This window comes from Ammospiza nelsoni, chromosome 28, assembly GCF_027579445.1.
Source record: "Ammospiza nelsoni isolate bAmmNel1 chromosome 28, bAmmNel1.pri, whole genome shotgun sequence".
Classification (NCBI taxonomy): Eukaryota; Metazoa; Chordata; class Aves; order Passeriformes; family Passerellidae; genus Ammospiza; species Ammospiza nelsoni.
This window is the reverse complement of record NC_080660.1, coordinates 1,481,218-1,497,629: the sequence shown is the minus strand read 5'-3', so window position 1 is coordinate 1,497,629 and position 16,412 is coordinate 1,481,218. Positions and strand designations below refer to the sequence as shown.

Here is a 16,412-nt window from a genome sequence, read left to right as displayed (position 1 = left end):
ATCCTGCTCGGCCGCGCTTTGCAGGCTGGGCGCGGAGCAGACGAGCTGACCGGAAGTGCGGGGCCGCTCTGGCCCGCGCTCGCTGCTCTGGGAGGAGTGACGGCAGCGGCGGCTGTGAGGGAAGATGGCGGAGGCGGCGGCGGCGGTGCAGCAGCACCGGTTCTTTTGCCACAGCTGCAAGGGCGAGGTCAGCCCCAAGCTGCCGGTGAGCCCCGGGAAGGGAGGGCCGGAGAGGGGGAGCCCCGAGCGGGGAGGGCCGGGGGGAGAGCCCCGAGCTGCCCGGGCGGATGGAGGGACAGGGGGGATCCCCCAATGGCTCCCGGGGCCCCTGAGGGAGGGGTGACCTCCAGCCCCCGAAGTTGTTCCCTCATGGAACAGGAGATCCCCCAAAATCTGGAAAGGGGCTGCGGGAATGTTCTGTTCCTGATGGAAATGGATCATTCCATAACCCTCGTCCCATTCTCATCCTGCTCTGCTCCTCCGGCAGAGTGGGGATTGTCCATTACCCCTAAATTATCCCAAAGAAAATGCAGGGAATTATCCCAGTTCCAGGGAATAATCCCTGGAAGTATCCTACAGAAAATGCAGGGAATTATTCCAATTCCAGGGAATAATCCCTGGAAATATCCTACAGAAAATGCAGGGAATTATCCCAGATCCAGGGAATAATCCCTGAAAATATCTCAGGAAAATTCCTGAGAATTATCCCAGTTCCAGGGAATAATCCCTGAAAATATCCCAGGAAAATTCCTGAGAATTATCCCAGTTCCTTGAAATATCCAGGGGAAATCTCTGGAATTATCCCAGTTTTAGGCAATAATCCCTGGAAGTATCCCAAGGAAAATCCAGGAAATTATCCCAGTTCCAGAGAAAAATCTCTGGAAATATCCCAGGGAAAATCCATGGAATTATCTCAGTTCCTGGGAATAATCCATGGAAATATCCCATAGAAAATGCAGGGAATTATCCCAGGGAAAATCCATGGAATTATCCCAGTTTTAGGGAATAATCCCTGGAAATATCCCAGGGAAAATCCGGGCAATCTGCAGGATCCCACCCACCATCTGTTCCCCTTTCCCTGCATTTATTTCTCCCAAATTCCATTTTTATCTCTCTCCAGCTCCTGGGTGGCAAGCTGAGACTTTCCAGATGGACTCCAAGAGCAAAAATAGCCCAAAAATAAAAATATTCCAAGAAAACCAAAATATTCCAAAGCTCCCAGGGATGCTGCAGCATCCCACCTGCTGCTGGTGGTGGTAAAATTTGATCCAACCCAAAAAAAAAAAAAAATCTGATTTAAAACTCAAAATTCTGCTCCAGGATTTGGATTTGAGAGGAGTTCCCACAAAATCCACGCTGAAAATTTGGAATATCCCAATTAAAAATATGAGATCCCACAAAATCCACGCTGAAAACTGGGGAATATTCCAATTAAAAATATGAGATCCCACAAAATCCACGCTGAAAATTTGGAATATTCCAATTAAAAATCCGGGATCCCACAAAATCCACGCTGAAAATTTGGAATATTCCAATTAAAAATCTGAGATCCCACAAAATCCACACTGAAAACTGGGGAATATTCCAATAAAAATATGAGATCCCACAAAATCCACGCTGAAAACTGGGGAATATTCCAATTAAAAATATGAGATCCCACAAAATCCACGCTGAAAATTTGGAATATCCCAATAAAAAATCCGGGATCCCACAAAATCCACGCTGAAAATTTGGAATATTCCAATTAAAAATCTGAGATCCCACAAAATCCACGCTGAAAATTTGGAATATTCCAATTAAAAATCTGAGATCCCACAAAATCCACACTGAAAACTGGGGAATATTCCAATTAAAAATCTGAGATCCCACAAAATCCACGCCGAAAATTTGGAATATTTCAATAAAAAATCTGGGATTCTCCCAGTTCCTGGCATGTGGAGAGGGAAGATCCATGAAAATCTTTTTTTGGGGTTTTTTTGGGAGATTTTTTTTCTTCATTCTGGGATAAAAATCTGGGAATGGGAACAGGGAAAATTTTTATTCTTGGGAGGAATTTTGTTCCTTGCATCTGCAGCTGTAGTGCCCAAATTCCAGGGGATTTTCAGATTTTTTCCAGATTTTTTTCAGATTTTTTTTCAGATTTTCTGTTGTTTTGAGCTGTTTGACATCCAGGGTCAGGAATTTTCCTGAAGGGGAAGATTTTTTCTTTAGAATTTGAAATATTTTGGGATTAATTTTCATTCTTTTTGCCTTGCCAGGAATACACCTGCCCTCGCTGTGAGTCCGGCTTCATCGAGGAAGTCACTGATGATTCCAGGTACCAAAAATCCAGGGAAATTCAATTTATAATGAGGATACTCTATGTAAAAAATGCCATTTTTTACTATTTTTTAATGTATTTTTACCCTTTTATCATTTACCAAAAAAACACTTTTTTGGTCTTCTTGATATTTTTACACTTTATGGTCTTTTTTTTTTTTTAACTTTATGATTTTTTTTTCTTACCTTTTTTAGAATTTAAAGAAAAAAAGATTGGTTTTGTTTCCTAAAGAAAATAAAAATATTTGTATTTTTTAGTATTTAGTAAAAAAACACCCATTTTCATTATTTTTGTGGGGGGTTTTCTTCTCTTTTTTGGTCTTTTTTTCTTCCTTTTTTAATATTTCTGTTCCTCTTTTTCTTATTTAGGGGAAAAAAATCCTTTTAACTATTTTTTGTGTTGCTTCTTTTTTTCTCTCTCTTTTTTGGCCTTTTTTTCCCCCTTTTTGATTTTTCCTTATTCTTTTTCATAATTAGGGAAAAAAACCCATCTTTTTACTATTTTCTCTGTTCTTTTTTTTTTTTACTTTTTTGGTCCTTTTTTTTCTTCCCTTTTTAATTTTTTTTCTTCCCTTTTTTTCATATTTTTAAATATTTTCATATTTTGAAAGTAAAAACCCTTTTTTCAATTATTTTTTTACTTATTTTTCTCTTTATTTTCACCCCTTTTGGGGATATTTCAGCAAACACAGGAGGGGATTTGGGAATCTCAGGGGGGATTTTAGGAATTAAGCCCTGCCCTCATTTTTCCTCTTTTTCCCAGTTTTTTTGACAGCAATTCCCTGGATGACAGCCCCTCCTCTCAGTTCTCAGAGGTGAGTTTTCCTCCTTTTTCCTGAGAATTTCCAGGATTTTGGGGAGTTTTAGAAAACTAAAAATTGACATTTTGGGCATGAGAGGAAAAAGAGGATTGAGGGAAAATCCTGGGATTTGTTTGGGAATGCTCAGCCAGGTGGGGAGGTTTCTCCTGCTCCCAGATTTTCCAGAATATTTCCATTTTAAACTCCAAATTTGGAGGAAATCCACTCAATCCTGGGCCAGAAATGGGGTCACCAAATAGAATTCCAATCTGGATCCATCCTTCCTAAATTCCTAAATTCCTTCCTTCTGGTATCCCCCTCTTCATCTGGGTCCATTTATCCAAAATATTCCTTGGATATCAGTTTGGATCCCAGAAATTCCTGAATTTCAGGAGATCCATCCTGATTTCCCAGAAATTCCTGAATTTCAAGGAGATTCTGATATCCCAGAAATTCCTGAGATCCTGATACCTCAGAAATTTGAGTTTCAGGGAGATCCATCCTGAAATCCCAGAAATTCCTGAATTTTAAGAGATCCTGATATCCCAGAAATTTGAGTTTCAGGGAGATCCTGATATCCCAGAAATTCCTGAATTTTGGGAGAGATCCATCCTGATATCCCAGAAATTCCTGAATTTTGGGAGAGATCCATCCTGGTATCCCAGAAATTCCTGAATTTTAGGAGAGATCCATCCTGATATCCCAGAAATTCCTGAATTTTAGGAGAGATCCATCCTGATATCCCAGAAATTCCTGAATTTTGGGAGAGATCCATCCTGATATCCCAGAAATTCCTGAATTTTAGGAGAGATCCATCCTGATATCCCAGAAATTCCTGAATTTTAGGAGAGATCCATCCTGATATCCCAGAAATTCCTGAATTTTGGGAGAGATCCATCCTGGTATCACAGAAATTCCTGAATTTTGGGAGAGATCCATCCTGATATCCCAGAAATTCCTGAATTCCCAGTAGGAAAAGTTTGGGTGTCCCAAACCCTCAGATTGTATCCAGGTAGGAATTCTTGGCTCCGCCCCCTGGGCACAGCATCACCCAATGGGATTCTGGAATTTTATCAACCCTGCAGGGACACTCAATTAACAGAAGATGTCTCCACTGAAATGTTAATTGCACAAGAGATAAAGAAACTGCCCAATTAACAGCTGATAACTGTTAATTAACTGTTAACGAGCCCCATCTGGTTGTCACCGTGTTAATTTTAACAATTAACAGCTGATAACTGCCCCACCTGGATCTCAGTGTTAATTATCACAATTAACAGCAGACACCTGGATCTCAGTGTTAATTATCACAATTACCAGCAGATACCTGGATCTCAGTGTTAATTATCACTATTAACCTCAGATACCTGGATTTCAGTGTTAATTATCACAATTAACAGCAGACACCTGGATCTCAATGTTAATTATCACAATCAACAGCAGACACCTGGATCTCAGTGTTGATTATCACAATTAACCTCAGACACCTGGATTTCAGTGTTAATTATCACAATTACCAGCAGATACCTGGATCTCAGTGTTAATTATCACAATTACCAGCAGACACCTGGATTTCAGTGTTAATTATCACAATTAACCTCAGACACCTGGATCTCAGTGTTGATTATCACAATTACCAGCAGATACCTGGATCTCAGTGTTAATTATCACAATTAACCTCAGACACCTGGATTTCAGTGTTAATTATCACAATTACCAGCAGATACCTGGATCTCAGTGTTAATTATCACAATTACCAGCAGATACCTGGATTTCAGTGTTAATTATCACAATTAACCTCAGATTCTTGGATTGCATTGTTAATTATCACAATTAACCTCAGACACCTGGATCTCAGTGTTGATTATCACAATTACCAGCAGACACCTGGATTTCATTGCTAATGATCACAATTAACCTCAGACACCTGGATCTCCGTGTTAATTATAACAATTAACCTCAGACACCTGGATCTCCGTGTTAATTATCACAATTACCAGCAGATACCTGGATTTCAGTGTTAATTATCACAATTAACAGCAGACACCTGGATTTCAGTGTTGATTATCACAATTAACCTCAGACACCTGGATTTCAGTGTTAATTATCACAATTAACCTCAGATACTTGGATTTCAGTGTTAATTATCACAATTACCAGCAGATACCTGGATCTCAGTGTTAATTATCACAATTACCAGCAGACACCTGGATCTCAGTGTTGATTATCACAATTAACCTCAGACACCTGGATTTCAGTGTTAATTATCACAATTACCAGCAGATACCTGGATCTCAATGTTAATTATCACAATTACCAGCAGACACCTGGATTTCAGTGTTAATTATCACAATTACCAGCAGATACCTGGATCTCAGTGTTAATTATCACAATTACCAGCAGACACCTGGATTTCATTGCTAATGATCACAATTAACTTCAGACACCTGGATTTCATTGCTAATTATCCCAATTAACCCAATCCCTGCCCCCCTCTGCCAGCTCCATCACCCCCACACCGCCCCAGCCTAACCCCGCGCTCTCCACAGCTCTGGGACCACCTGGACCACACGATGTTCTTCCCGGATTTCCGGCCCTTGCTGAGCAGCAGCTCGCTGGACGCAGAGCCCAGGGACGTGGACAGGGGTGCCCCAGGAGAGCTTTGGGGTCCCAGCCGCCCCCCACGGCTGCCAATGCCCCGCAGGTACCGGGCACGGGGCAGCTCCCGGCCGGAGCGCTCGCCGGCCATCGAGGGGTGAGTGGGCTCTGCTGGGGGGCACCATCAAAAACTGGGTCAGTAACTGATCTAGAGTGTGAAAAACCAGCATGGAATGGGTGAGTGGGCTCTGCTGGGGGCACTGTCAGGAACTGATCTAAAATCTAAAACCAGCATGGAATGGGTGAGTGGGATCTGCTGGGGGCACTGTCAGGAACTGATCTAAAATCTAAAACCAGCATGGAATGGGTGAGTGGGATCTGCTGGGGGCACTGTCAGGAACTGATCTAAAATCTAAAACCAGCATGGAATGGGTGAGTGGGATCTGCTGGGGGCACTGTCAGGAACTGGGGCAGTAACTGATGTGGGGTGTGAAAAACCAGCATGGAATGGGTGAGTGAGATCTGCTGGGGGGCACTGTCAAAAACTGGTTCAGTAACTGATGTGGGGTGTGAAAAACCAGCATGGAATGGGGTAAATGAGATCTGCTGGGTGGCACCATCAAAAACTGGGTCAGTAACTGATCTGGAGTGTGAAAACCAGCATGGAATGGGTGAGTGAGATCTGCTGGGGGACACTGTCAGGAACTGGGTCAGTAACTGATCTAAAATCTAAAACCAGCATGGAGTGGGTGAGTGAGATCTGCTGGGGGGCACCATCAAAAACTGGGTCAGTAACTGATCTAGAGTGTGAAAAACCAGCATGGAATGGGTGAGTGGGCTCTGCTGGGGGGCACCATCAAAAACTGGTTCAGTAACTGATGTGGGGTGTGAAAACCAGCATGGAATGGGTGAGTGGGATCTGCTGGGGGACACCGTCAAAAACTGGTTCAGTAACTGATCTGGAGTGTGAAAACCAGCATGGAATGGGTGAGTGGGATCTGCTGGGGGCACTGTCAGGAACTGGTTCAGTAACTGATCTGGGGTGTGAAAACCAGCATGGAGTGGGGTGAGTGAGCTCTGCTGAGTGGCACCATCAAAAACAGGAGTGGTGATGGTTCAATAACTGATCTAGAGTGTAAAACCAGCATGGAATGGGGTGAGTGAGATCTGCTGGGTGGCACCATCAAAAACTGGGTCAGTAACTGATCTAGAGTGTAAAAACCAGCATGGAATGGGGTGAGTGGGCTCTGCTGGGGGCACTGTCAGGAACTGGGTCAGTAACTGATGTGGGGTGTGAAAAACTCCGATATAGAGTGTGAAATAAACAGCATGGGACGGGTGAGTGGGCTCTGCTGGAAAAACTCTGATCTAGAGTGCAAAAACACCAGCATGGGATGGGTGAGTGAGATCTGCTGGGGGGCACTGTCAGAAAGTGGTTCAGTAACTGATGTGGGGTGTGAAAAACAGCATGGGATGGGTGAGTGAGATCTGCTGGGAAAGTGATACAGGGTGTGAAAAACCAGCATGGAATGGGGTGTGTGAGCTCTGATCTAGAGTGTGACAATCTGCTCAAAAAATTCTGATCTAGAGTGTGAAAAACAGCATGGGATGGGGTGAGTGAGCTCTGATCTAGAGTGTGGAAAACCAGCATGGGGTGGGTGAGTGAGCTCTGCTGAGTGGCACCATCAAAAACAGGGGTGGTGATGGTTCAATAACTGATCTGGAGTGTAAAAAACCAGCATGGAAAGGGGTGAGTGAGATCTGCTGGGTGGCACCGTCAAAAACTGATTCAGTAACTGATCTGGGGTGTGAAAACCAGCATGGAATGGGTGGGTGAGCTCTGCTGGAAAACTGATATAGAGTGTGGAAAACAGCATGGAAAGGGGTGTGTGAGCTCTGATCTAGAGTGTGAAAAACCAGATTGGAAAGGGGTGAGTGAGCTCTGCTGGGAAAGTGATCTAGAGTGTGAAAACCAGCATGGAATGGGGTGGGTGAGATCTGCTGGAAAACTCTGATCTAGAGTGTGAAAACCAGCATGGAATGGGGTGGGTGAGATCTGCTGGAAAACTCTGATCTAGAGTGTGAAAAACAGCATGGAATGGGGTGGGTGAGATCTGCTGGGTGTCACAATCAAGAATGGGAGTGGTGATGGTTCACTGACTGATCTAGAGCAAAAAATCAGCAGGGAAATGGGTGAGTGAGCTCTGCTGGGTGGCACAATCAGAAACAGGAATCGTGATGGTTCAATAACTGAAAACCAGCAAAAAACCAGTAAAAAAGCAGCATGGAAAGGGTTGAGTGAGCTCTGCTGGGTGTGCCAACATGGAAAGGGGATTGCATTATCAATCAAAACAAATGCACTTTTATTGAATGACCACAGTAAATGTGTTAAAGGAAATGGGGGAAAAGGAAAAGAATAGGAAAGAGAAAGTGGCTATAGCTACCAAATGTAGAGAGACCAAGGCTTTTGTCCCACACCTGCTCTCTCTCTATTTTGGAGCTTTCTCCAGGGATTTTCACAGCCATGAGCAGCAATTCCTGCTTTTCCTGCCCTTTATTTCCTCCCACCATTCGTCCCCTCGCTGAACTCACCCTTCCCTCCTCTCCCAGGATAATCCAGCAGATCTTTGCCGGCTTTTTCGCCAACTCGGCCGTTCCTGGCTCGCAGCACCCCTTCTCCTGGTGAGTAATCTCCCAGATCCCAGCAGAGAATCCCAGCCAGCCTTGGGAATTTGGGAATTTGGGCAATTCTGGCCTCTCCCGTTGGCAGGAGCGGGATGCTGCACTCCAGCCCCGGCGATTACGCGTGGGGACAGAGCGGCCTCGACGCCATCGTCACCCAGGTCAGTGCCACTGCCACATTCCCCTGCAAAAATCATTTTTTTTTTTACCCAGCATTGAAGCTGAGAAGCCTCAGAGAAATGAAACCAATCTGATTTGCTTCTCTTGTGTTTTGCTGCTTGGAATGTGGTTTGGAGATTGTTTGGTTGGTTTCATGTAAATTATTTTGACTTAATAACCAATGAAGAGAGAGTCAGGAGTTTTCATTATCATTCTTTGTAGCCTTCTGTCTGCATCCTTTATTCTTTAGTATAATTTAGTATAGCATTCTTTAATATAATATAAAATCACAGAATAATGAAGAACACAGATGCAGGTTTGAATGGGAATAATAACAATAATAAAAATAAAATTATAAACTCAACCGGGCGCTTTTAGTGGGAATTATCCCGCGACTGTTAATGGGAATAATGGGAATAACCCATCCCTTTTAATGGGAATAATGGGAATAATCCCATCCCTTTTAATGGGAATAATCCCATCCCTTTTAATGGGAATAATGGGAATTACCCCATGCCTTTTAATGGGAATAATCCCATCCCTTTTAATGGGAATTACCCATCCCTTTTAATGGGAATAATGGGAATAACCCATTCCTTTTAATGGGAATAACCCATTCCTTTTAATGGGAATAACCCCATTCCTTTTAATGGGAATTAACCCATTCCTTTTAATGGGAATTAACTCATTCCTTTTAATGGGAATTAACCCATTCCTTTTAATGGGAATAATGGGAATAACCCATCCCTTTTAATGGGAATAATGGGAATAATCCCATCCCTTTTAATGGGAATAACCCATTCCTTTTAATAGGAATAACCCCATTCCTTTTAATGGGAATAACCCCATTCCTTTTAATGGGAATTAACTCATTCCTTATAATGGGAATTAACTCATTCCTTTTAATGGGAATTAACTCATTCCTTATAATGGGAATTAACCCATCCCTTTTAATGGGAATAATGGGAATAACCCATTCCTTTTAATGGGAATTAACCCATCCTTTTTAATGGGAATAATGGGAATAACCCCATTCCTTTTAATGGGAATAATGGGAATAACCCATTCCTTTTAATGGGAATTAACCCATCCTTTTTAATGGGAATAATGGGAATTAACCCATTCCTTTTAATGGGAATAATGGGAATAACCCATCCCTTTAAATGGGAATTAACCCATTCCTTTTAATGGGAATTAACCCATTTCTTTTTAATGGGAATTAACCCATCCCTTTTAATGGGAATTAACCCATTCCTTTTAATGGGAATTAACCCATTCCTTTTAATGGGAATTAACCCATTTCTTTTTAATGGGAATTAACCCATTCCTTTTAATGGGAATTAACCCATTTCTTTTTAATGGGAATTAACCCATCCCTTTTAATGGGAATTAACCCATTCCTTTTAATGGGAATTAACCCATTCCTTTTAATGGGAATTAACCCATTCCTTTTAATGGGAATTAACCCATTTCTTTTTAATGGGAATTAACCCATCCCTTTTAATGGGAATTAACCCATTCCTTTTAAAGGGAATAATGGCAATAACCCCATCCCTTTTAATGGCAATAATGGGAATTACCCCATTCCTTTTAATGGGAATTAACCCATCCCTTTTAATGGGAATAATGGACCTCACCACATCAGCTCCAGGGCCCATCCCTGCTCCTGAGCTCGGGTTTCTCCCCCTGCACAGCTCCTGGGCCAGCTGGAGAACACAGGGCCCCCCCCAGCAGACAAGGAGAAGATCTCGTCGCTCCCAACGGTGCCGGTGACACAGGAACAAGTCGGTGGGTGCCTCCATCCCCCCACCCAGGGGCACTTGGGTGCTGCTCTTTGACATCCTGAGCTGCCCCCATTTCCATTTTGTACCCCTGGAACTGGGCTGGAGGCTGGCAGCTCCCCAGCTCTGCTGCTGCCACCTCTGGGCTTTGGTCCTCCCAGGAATGTTGGAGCTCCAGCGTTCTCCAGAGTGTGTGGGGAGTCCTAAAATGTGCCATGCTGACTCTTCCCCTTCCCAAAATAATGATTTTCTCCTCCCCATGATGTTTTTTTTTCCCCCCTCCCCATGATTGTTTCCCCCTCCCCACAATGATTTTTCCATCCCCATGATGGTTTTTTTCCCATCCCCATGATGGTTTTTTTCCCATCCCCATGATTGTTTTCCCTTCCCCATGATGATTTCTCCATCCCCATGATGGTTTTTTTTTCTCCTCCCCATGATGATTTCCCCCTCCCCACAATGATTTTTCCATCCCCATGATGGTTTTTTCCCATCCCCATGATTGTTTTCCCTTCTCATGATGATTTTTCCCATCCCCATGACTGTTTTTTTTTTCCCCTCCCCATGATGATTTCTCCATCCCCATGATGGTTTTTTTTCCCATCCCCATGATTGTTTTCCCCTCTTATAATGATTTCCCCATCCCAAATCCCTGTTTGTGCTCTCAATCCCTTCTTCCCTTTCCCACTCCACACACTCTGCTCTGGGAATGCCGTGGAAATCTGCCAGCAGGGACCTGGGGGATATCTCAGCACAATCCTGGCTTTGCAATTTAAAATTCCATAAATTTTTCACCCCATCAGGGACCTGGGGGTGTCCCAGCACGATCCTGGTTTTGCAATTTAAAATTCCATAAATTTTTCACCCCATCAGGGACCTGGGGGTGTCCCAGCACAATTCTGGTTTTGCAATTTAAAATTCCATAAATTTTTCACCCCATCAGGGACCTGGGGGTGTCCCAGCACGATCCTGGCTTTGCAATTTAAAATTCCATAAATTTTTCACCCCATCAGGGACCTGGGGGTGTCCCAGCACGATCCTGGCTTTGCAATTTAAAATTCCATAAATTTTTCACCCCATCAGGGACCTGGGGGATATCTCAGCACAATCCTGGTTTTGCAATTAAAATTCCATAAATTTTTCACCCCATCAGGGACCTGGGGGTGTCCCAGCACGATCCTGGCTTTGCAATTTAAAATTCCATAAATTTTTCACCCCATCAGGGACCTGGGGGTGTCCCAGCACGATCCTGGCTTTGCAATTTAAAATTCCATAAATTTTTCACCCCATCAGGGACCTGGGGGTGTCCCAGCACGATCCTGGCTTTGCAATTTAAAATTCCATAAATTTTTCACCCCATCAGGGACCTGGGGGTGTCCCAGCACAATCCTGGATTTACAAGAAAAAATCCCATGAATTTTTCACCCCAAGGATCCCTCCCAGAACCCAACTCCTCCATTATGGTTAAAGCAGACATTTTTACCCGGGATATTTTTATCCTGTGGTTTTCCACACCCTTCTCTCATCCTCTTCTCTGGGAAGCTGGAATTCCACGTGGCTGAGCCCACAGAGCTGGGCAGAAATTGTGAAATTTTGGAATATCCGAAAATCCCTGGGATCACCAAAGGAGCTCGGGAATTCTTTGTTCTCTGGATTGTCCAGCCCCAGGGGATTTTGTGGATGGAGATGGATGGAGATGGATGGATGGATGGATGAGGGATGGATGGATGATGGATGGATGGATGGATGGATGGATGGATGATGGATGGATGATGGATGGATGGATGATGGATGGATGGATGGATGGATGGATGGATGATGGATGGATGGATGATGGATGGATGGATGATGGATGGATGGATGGACAGATGGGGGATGGATGGATGATGGACAGACAGATGGACGGATGGAATCCATGGATGGATGGATGAACAGACAGATGGATGGATGGATGATGGATGGATGGATGATGGATGGATGGATGGATGGATGGATGATGGACAGACAGATGGATGATGGATGGATGGAAGGATGGATGATGGATGGATGGATGGAATCCATGGATGAATGGATGATGGACAGACAGATGGATGGATGGAATCCATGGATGGATGGATGAACGGACAGATGGATGATGGAGGGATGGATGGATGATGGAGGGATGGATGGAATCCATGGATGGATGGATGAACAGATGGATGATGGATGATGGATGGATGGATGGATGGAATCCATGGATGGATGGATGATGGATGGACGGACAGACAGACGGATGGATGGATGGAATCCATGGATGGATGGATGGATGATCCTGGCAGGAATTCCTCTCTCCCCGCTCCATCTCCATCCCACCCAAACCCCCGCTACCCCACCCCTCCATCCCCCCTGTGCCCCCTGTGCCCCCTGCCCGCCCCTCTGTGCCCCAGCCCCCCGAGCTGCCCCCAGCCCCTGACTGCTGCCCCATCCCTCCCCACAGACACGGGGCTGGAGTGCCCGGTGTGCAAGGAGGATTACACCGTGGCCGAGCACGTCCGGCAGCTCCCCTGCAACCACGTCTTCCACAGCAGCTGCATCGTGCCCTGGCTCGAGCTGGTAAGGTCCCAAAAACCCCATTTTCATCATATTTTATCTTTTTTTTTTTTCATTAGAAAGTTTAGAGATGGAATTTTGAGAATATATTATATTGCACCTAATATATGACGTATATTGGATGCTGAGTATTCAAATTACAAGCTACAAAATAAACCTAACCCTAAGGAATTTTCTCTCTAAGGGTAAACTGTCCAATTAAGAATTGACACTCAAATTATTTTGATTTTTAACCTAATAACTCATCACGCCCAGCCTGCAATGCAAAATTTTCTAACTAATTATTTCTTACTAATTGTTATTTCGAACTACTCAAACTTATGAAGAAGAAAGTGAAAAACTTCCTAAAACTAAACTCAACTAACTGCCCTACAATTTCTATTTTGCCCTATAAATATTGCTGCATTTTCAAACCTTAAATTCAGATTTTTCCCCCACCCCACAGCACGACACGTGTCCGGTGTGCAGGAAGAGCCTCAAGGGGAAATTATATAATTATATAATACTAAAACTCATTAAAAACTTCCTAAAAATCAACTATATTAAGTGTCCTAAAACTTCTATTTTGCCTTAGAAATATTGCTGCATTTTAAAACATTATATTCAAATTTTTCCCCCCCCCACAGCACGACACGTGTCCGGTGTGCAGGAAGAGCCTCAAGGGGAAATTATATAATTATATAACACTAAAACTAATGAAAAACGTCCTAAAACTAAACTCAACTAACTGCCCTACAATTTCTATTTTGCCTTAGAAATATTGCTGCATTTTAAAACATTAAATTCAGATTTTTCCCCCACCCCACAGCACGACACGTGTCCGGTGTGCAGGAAGAGCCTCACGGGGAAATTATATAATTATATAATACTAAAACTCATTAAAAACTTCCTAAAAATCAACTATATTAAGTGTCCTAAAACTTCTATTTTGCCTTAGAAATATTGCTGCATTTTAAAACATTATATTCAAATTTTTCCCCCCCCCACAGCACGACACGTGTCCGGTGTGCAGGAAGAGCCTCAAGGGGAAATTATATAATTATATAACACTAAAACTAATGAAAAACGTCCTAAAACTAAACTCAACTAACTGCCCTACAATTTCTATTTTGCCTTAGAAATATTGCTGCATTTTAAAACATTAAATTCAGATTTTTCCCCCCTCCCCACAGCACGACACGTGTCCGGTGTGCAGGAAGAGCCTCAAGGGGGAAGATTCCAGCAGGCAAATCCCAAACCCCGACGCCTCCGACAGCCCAGTGCAGGAGAGATGGACATTCTGACCCTCCTGGCAGAGGTTCTGCAGCCTTCCAGAAGGTTCCAGGGGCGTCTCCCAGCTCGAGGTGTGCGTTGAGAATTCCACCAGACCCCCCCAGTAGCAGGAATTAGGGGGCCCCACCCTGTGGGATCGCAGCACCGAGCGCTCTCTTCTCCCAGGAATTTTTCCTTCTGCTCCACGGAATTGCCTCGTTTAGCCCTAAATTGGGAAGGTTTTGGGAGTGTTTTGGTTTCGTTTCTTTTTGTATCAGAAAAGGTTTTGTTTGGTTTTTTGTTTTTTTTTTTTTTCCCAGTAGGGGCCTGATCCAAAGAGGGGTTGCATCCCTCGTAGCCTTCTCTGGAAAAAGGTTGGGATAAAAAAGGGGATTTTTGGGGTCTTCCTGCACTCCAGGAGATTGGAGTTGGAGCCACGAGAGATTTTATTGCCCCAGGTTGGGATGGGATCCGTGGGGGTCTGTGAAATCATGGCAGGTGGAAGGAGGAAGGTTCTGGAAGCCTCAGGAGCCCCCCGTGGTCCTGGAAAGGCTCTGGGAGCTCTGTGGGATCAGGAATGCTCTGAGCAGGATTTTGGTCTCATCCTGGACAATTTTTGGGGTTGATTGGGGTTTTTTTGGGACCCTTTTCCACGTTGCCTGTGGCCCCAGGTGTGTCCAAAGCTCCCTGTGCCCCCCACGAGTCATTCCAGGCAGGAATTATGGAATTATGGACCATTCCCTTGGCAACCCCCCACCCTCCCCATAACTTAAGGAAACTCTTGATTTTTCCTCATTGTTTTCAGAGTTTGGTTTGGTTTTTTTTGGTTTTTTTTTTTTTTTTTTTTTTTCCATTTCCTGTGACTTTTCCAGGTCTGAATCCTGGGATTTTTCCTCGTGGTATCCACAGGCAGCCCTGGGGGGGACATTGTGACCCCCATCCCTCGTGTCAGGGGGGGGAAAAGTTCCCAAACCCCTTGGGCTCGGTGGCTCCACATCCACGTGGGTTTAATTCCTGATTTTCTTTGCTCTTCCGTCCAATAAAGGCCTTTCTCAAAGAATTCCCTTTCTCAATGAATGAATTCCCTTTTTCAGTGAATGAATTCCCTTCTCAAAGAATTTCCTTTCCCAATGAATTCCCATTCCCAATCAATTCCCTTTCTCAATTAATGAATCCCCTTTCTCAATTAATGAATTCCCTTCTCAAAGAATTTCCTTTCCCAATGAATTCCCATTCCCAATCAATTCCCTTTCTCAATTAATGAATCCCCTTTCTCAATTAATGAATTCCCTTCTCAAAGAATTTCCTTTCCCAATGAATTCCCTTTCCCAAAGAATTCCCTTTCTCAATAATTTCCCTTTCTCAAAGAATTCTCTTTCTCAATGAATGAATTCCCTTCTCAAAGAATTCCCATTCCCAATTAATTCCCTTTCCCAATCCCCTTTCTCAATTAATGAATTCCCTTCTCAAAGAATTCCCTTTCCCAATGAATTCCCATTCCCAATCAATTCCCTTTCTCAATTAATGAATCCCCTTTCTCAATTAATGAATTCCCTTCTCAAAGAATTCCCTTTCTCAATGAATTCCCATTCCCAATCAATTCCCTTTCTCAATAATTTCCCTTTCTCAAAGAATTCTCTTTCTCAATTAATGAATTCCCTTTCTCAATTAATGAATTTCCTTCTCAAAGAATTCCCTTTCTCAATGAATTCCCAATCCCAATCAATTCCCTTTCCCAATGAATTAATTCCCTTTCTCAAATGATTCCCATTCTCAATTAATGAATTCCCATTCTCAATTAATGAATTCCCTTTCCCAATGAATTCCCTTCTCAATAATTTCCTTTCCCAATGAATTCCCTTTATTCCCTTTCTCAGTGAATTAATTCCCTTTCTCAATTAATGAATTCCCATTCCCAATTAATGAATTCCCATTCCCAATTAATGAATTCCCTTTCTCAATAAATCCCCATTCCCAACTCATCCTTGGAGCTGGGAAAGGGAAGACGGAATTTGAGGGGTGGGTGAGGGGGGCAGAAATCAGCTCATAAAAAGCTTTTTTTGGGAAGGAAAACCCTGATTTGCTGAATTTGTCCCCAAAACAGGAGATCCAAACACCTCCTGCTGTTGGGGACACTTTGTGGGACACAGGGACACCCCAATCCTGGGGCAGGAGGGGATTTTTTGGGGGGAAAATCCATCTGGATTTATAAATTTATCCCAGTGCTTTTCTC

The 16,412-nt window shown here is 43.5% G+C and overlaps 1 protein-coding gene across 1 annotated transcript; it reads left to right on the top strand.

The window, feature by feature from the left end:
- The first annotated feature begins 65 nt into the window (after positions 1-65).
- RNF115 (ring finger protein 115) lies at positions 66-15,239 on the top strand. The gene is made up of 9 exons (XM_059490187.1): positions 66-205; positions 2,259-2,317; positions 3,083-3,134; positions 5,669-5,874; positions 8,328-8,399; positions 8,488-8,560; positions 10,253-10,346; positions 12,816-12,931; positions 14,101-15,239. Exons 1-9 carry the CDS (start codon positions 125-127, stop codon positions 14,209-14,211), a joined length of 864 nt encoding a protein of 287 aa, XP_059346170.1. The 5' UTR covers positions 66-124; the 3' UTR covers positions 14,212-15,239.
- The last annotated feature ends 1,173 nt before the right edge of the window (positions 15,240-16,412 follow it).

Excerpts from the sequence above, each read along its gene's own strand:
- RNF115 (XM_059490187.1), top strand. The coding sequence starts at position 125 with ATGGCGGAGGCGGCGGCGGCGGTGCAGCAGCACCGGTTCTTTTGCCAC. Across the intron at positions 8,561-10,252 it reads TCGACGCCATCGTCACCCAG|CTCCTGGGCCAGCTGGAGAA; the intron begins GTCAGTGCCACT and ends CCCCCTGCACAG. Across the intron at positions 10,347-12,815 it reads GGTGACACAGGAACAAGTCG|ACACGGGGCTGGAGTGCCCG; the intron begins GTGGGTGCCTCC and ends CCCTCCCCACAG.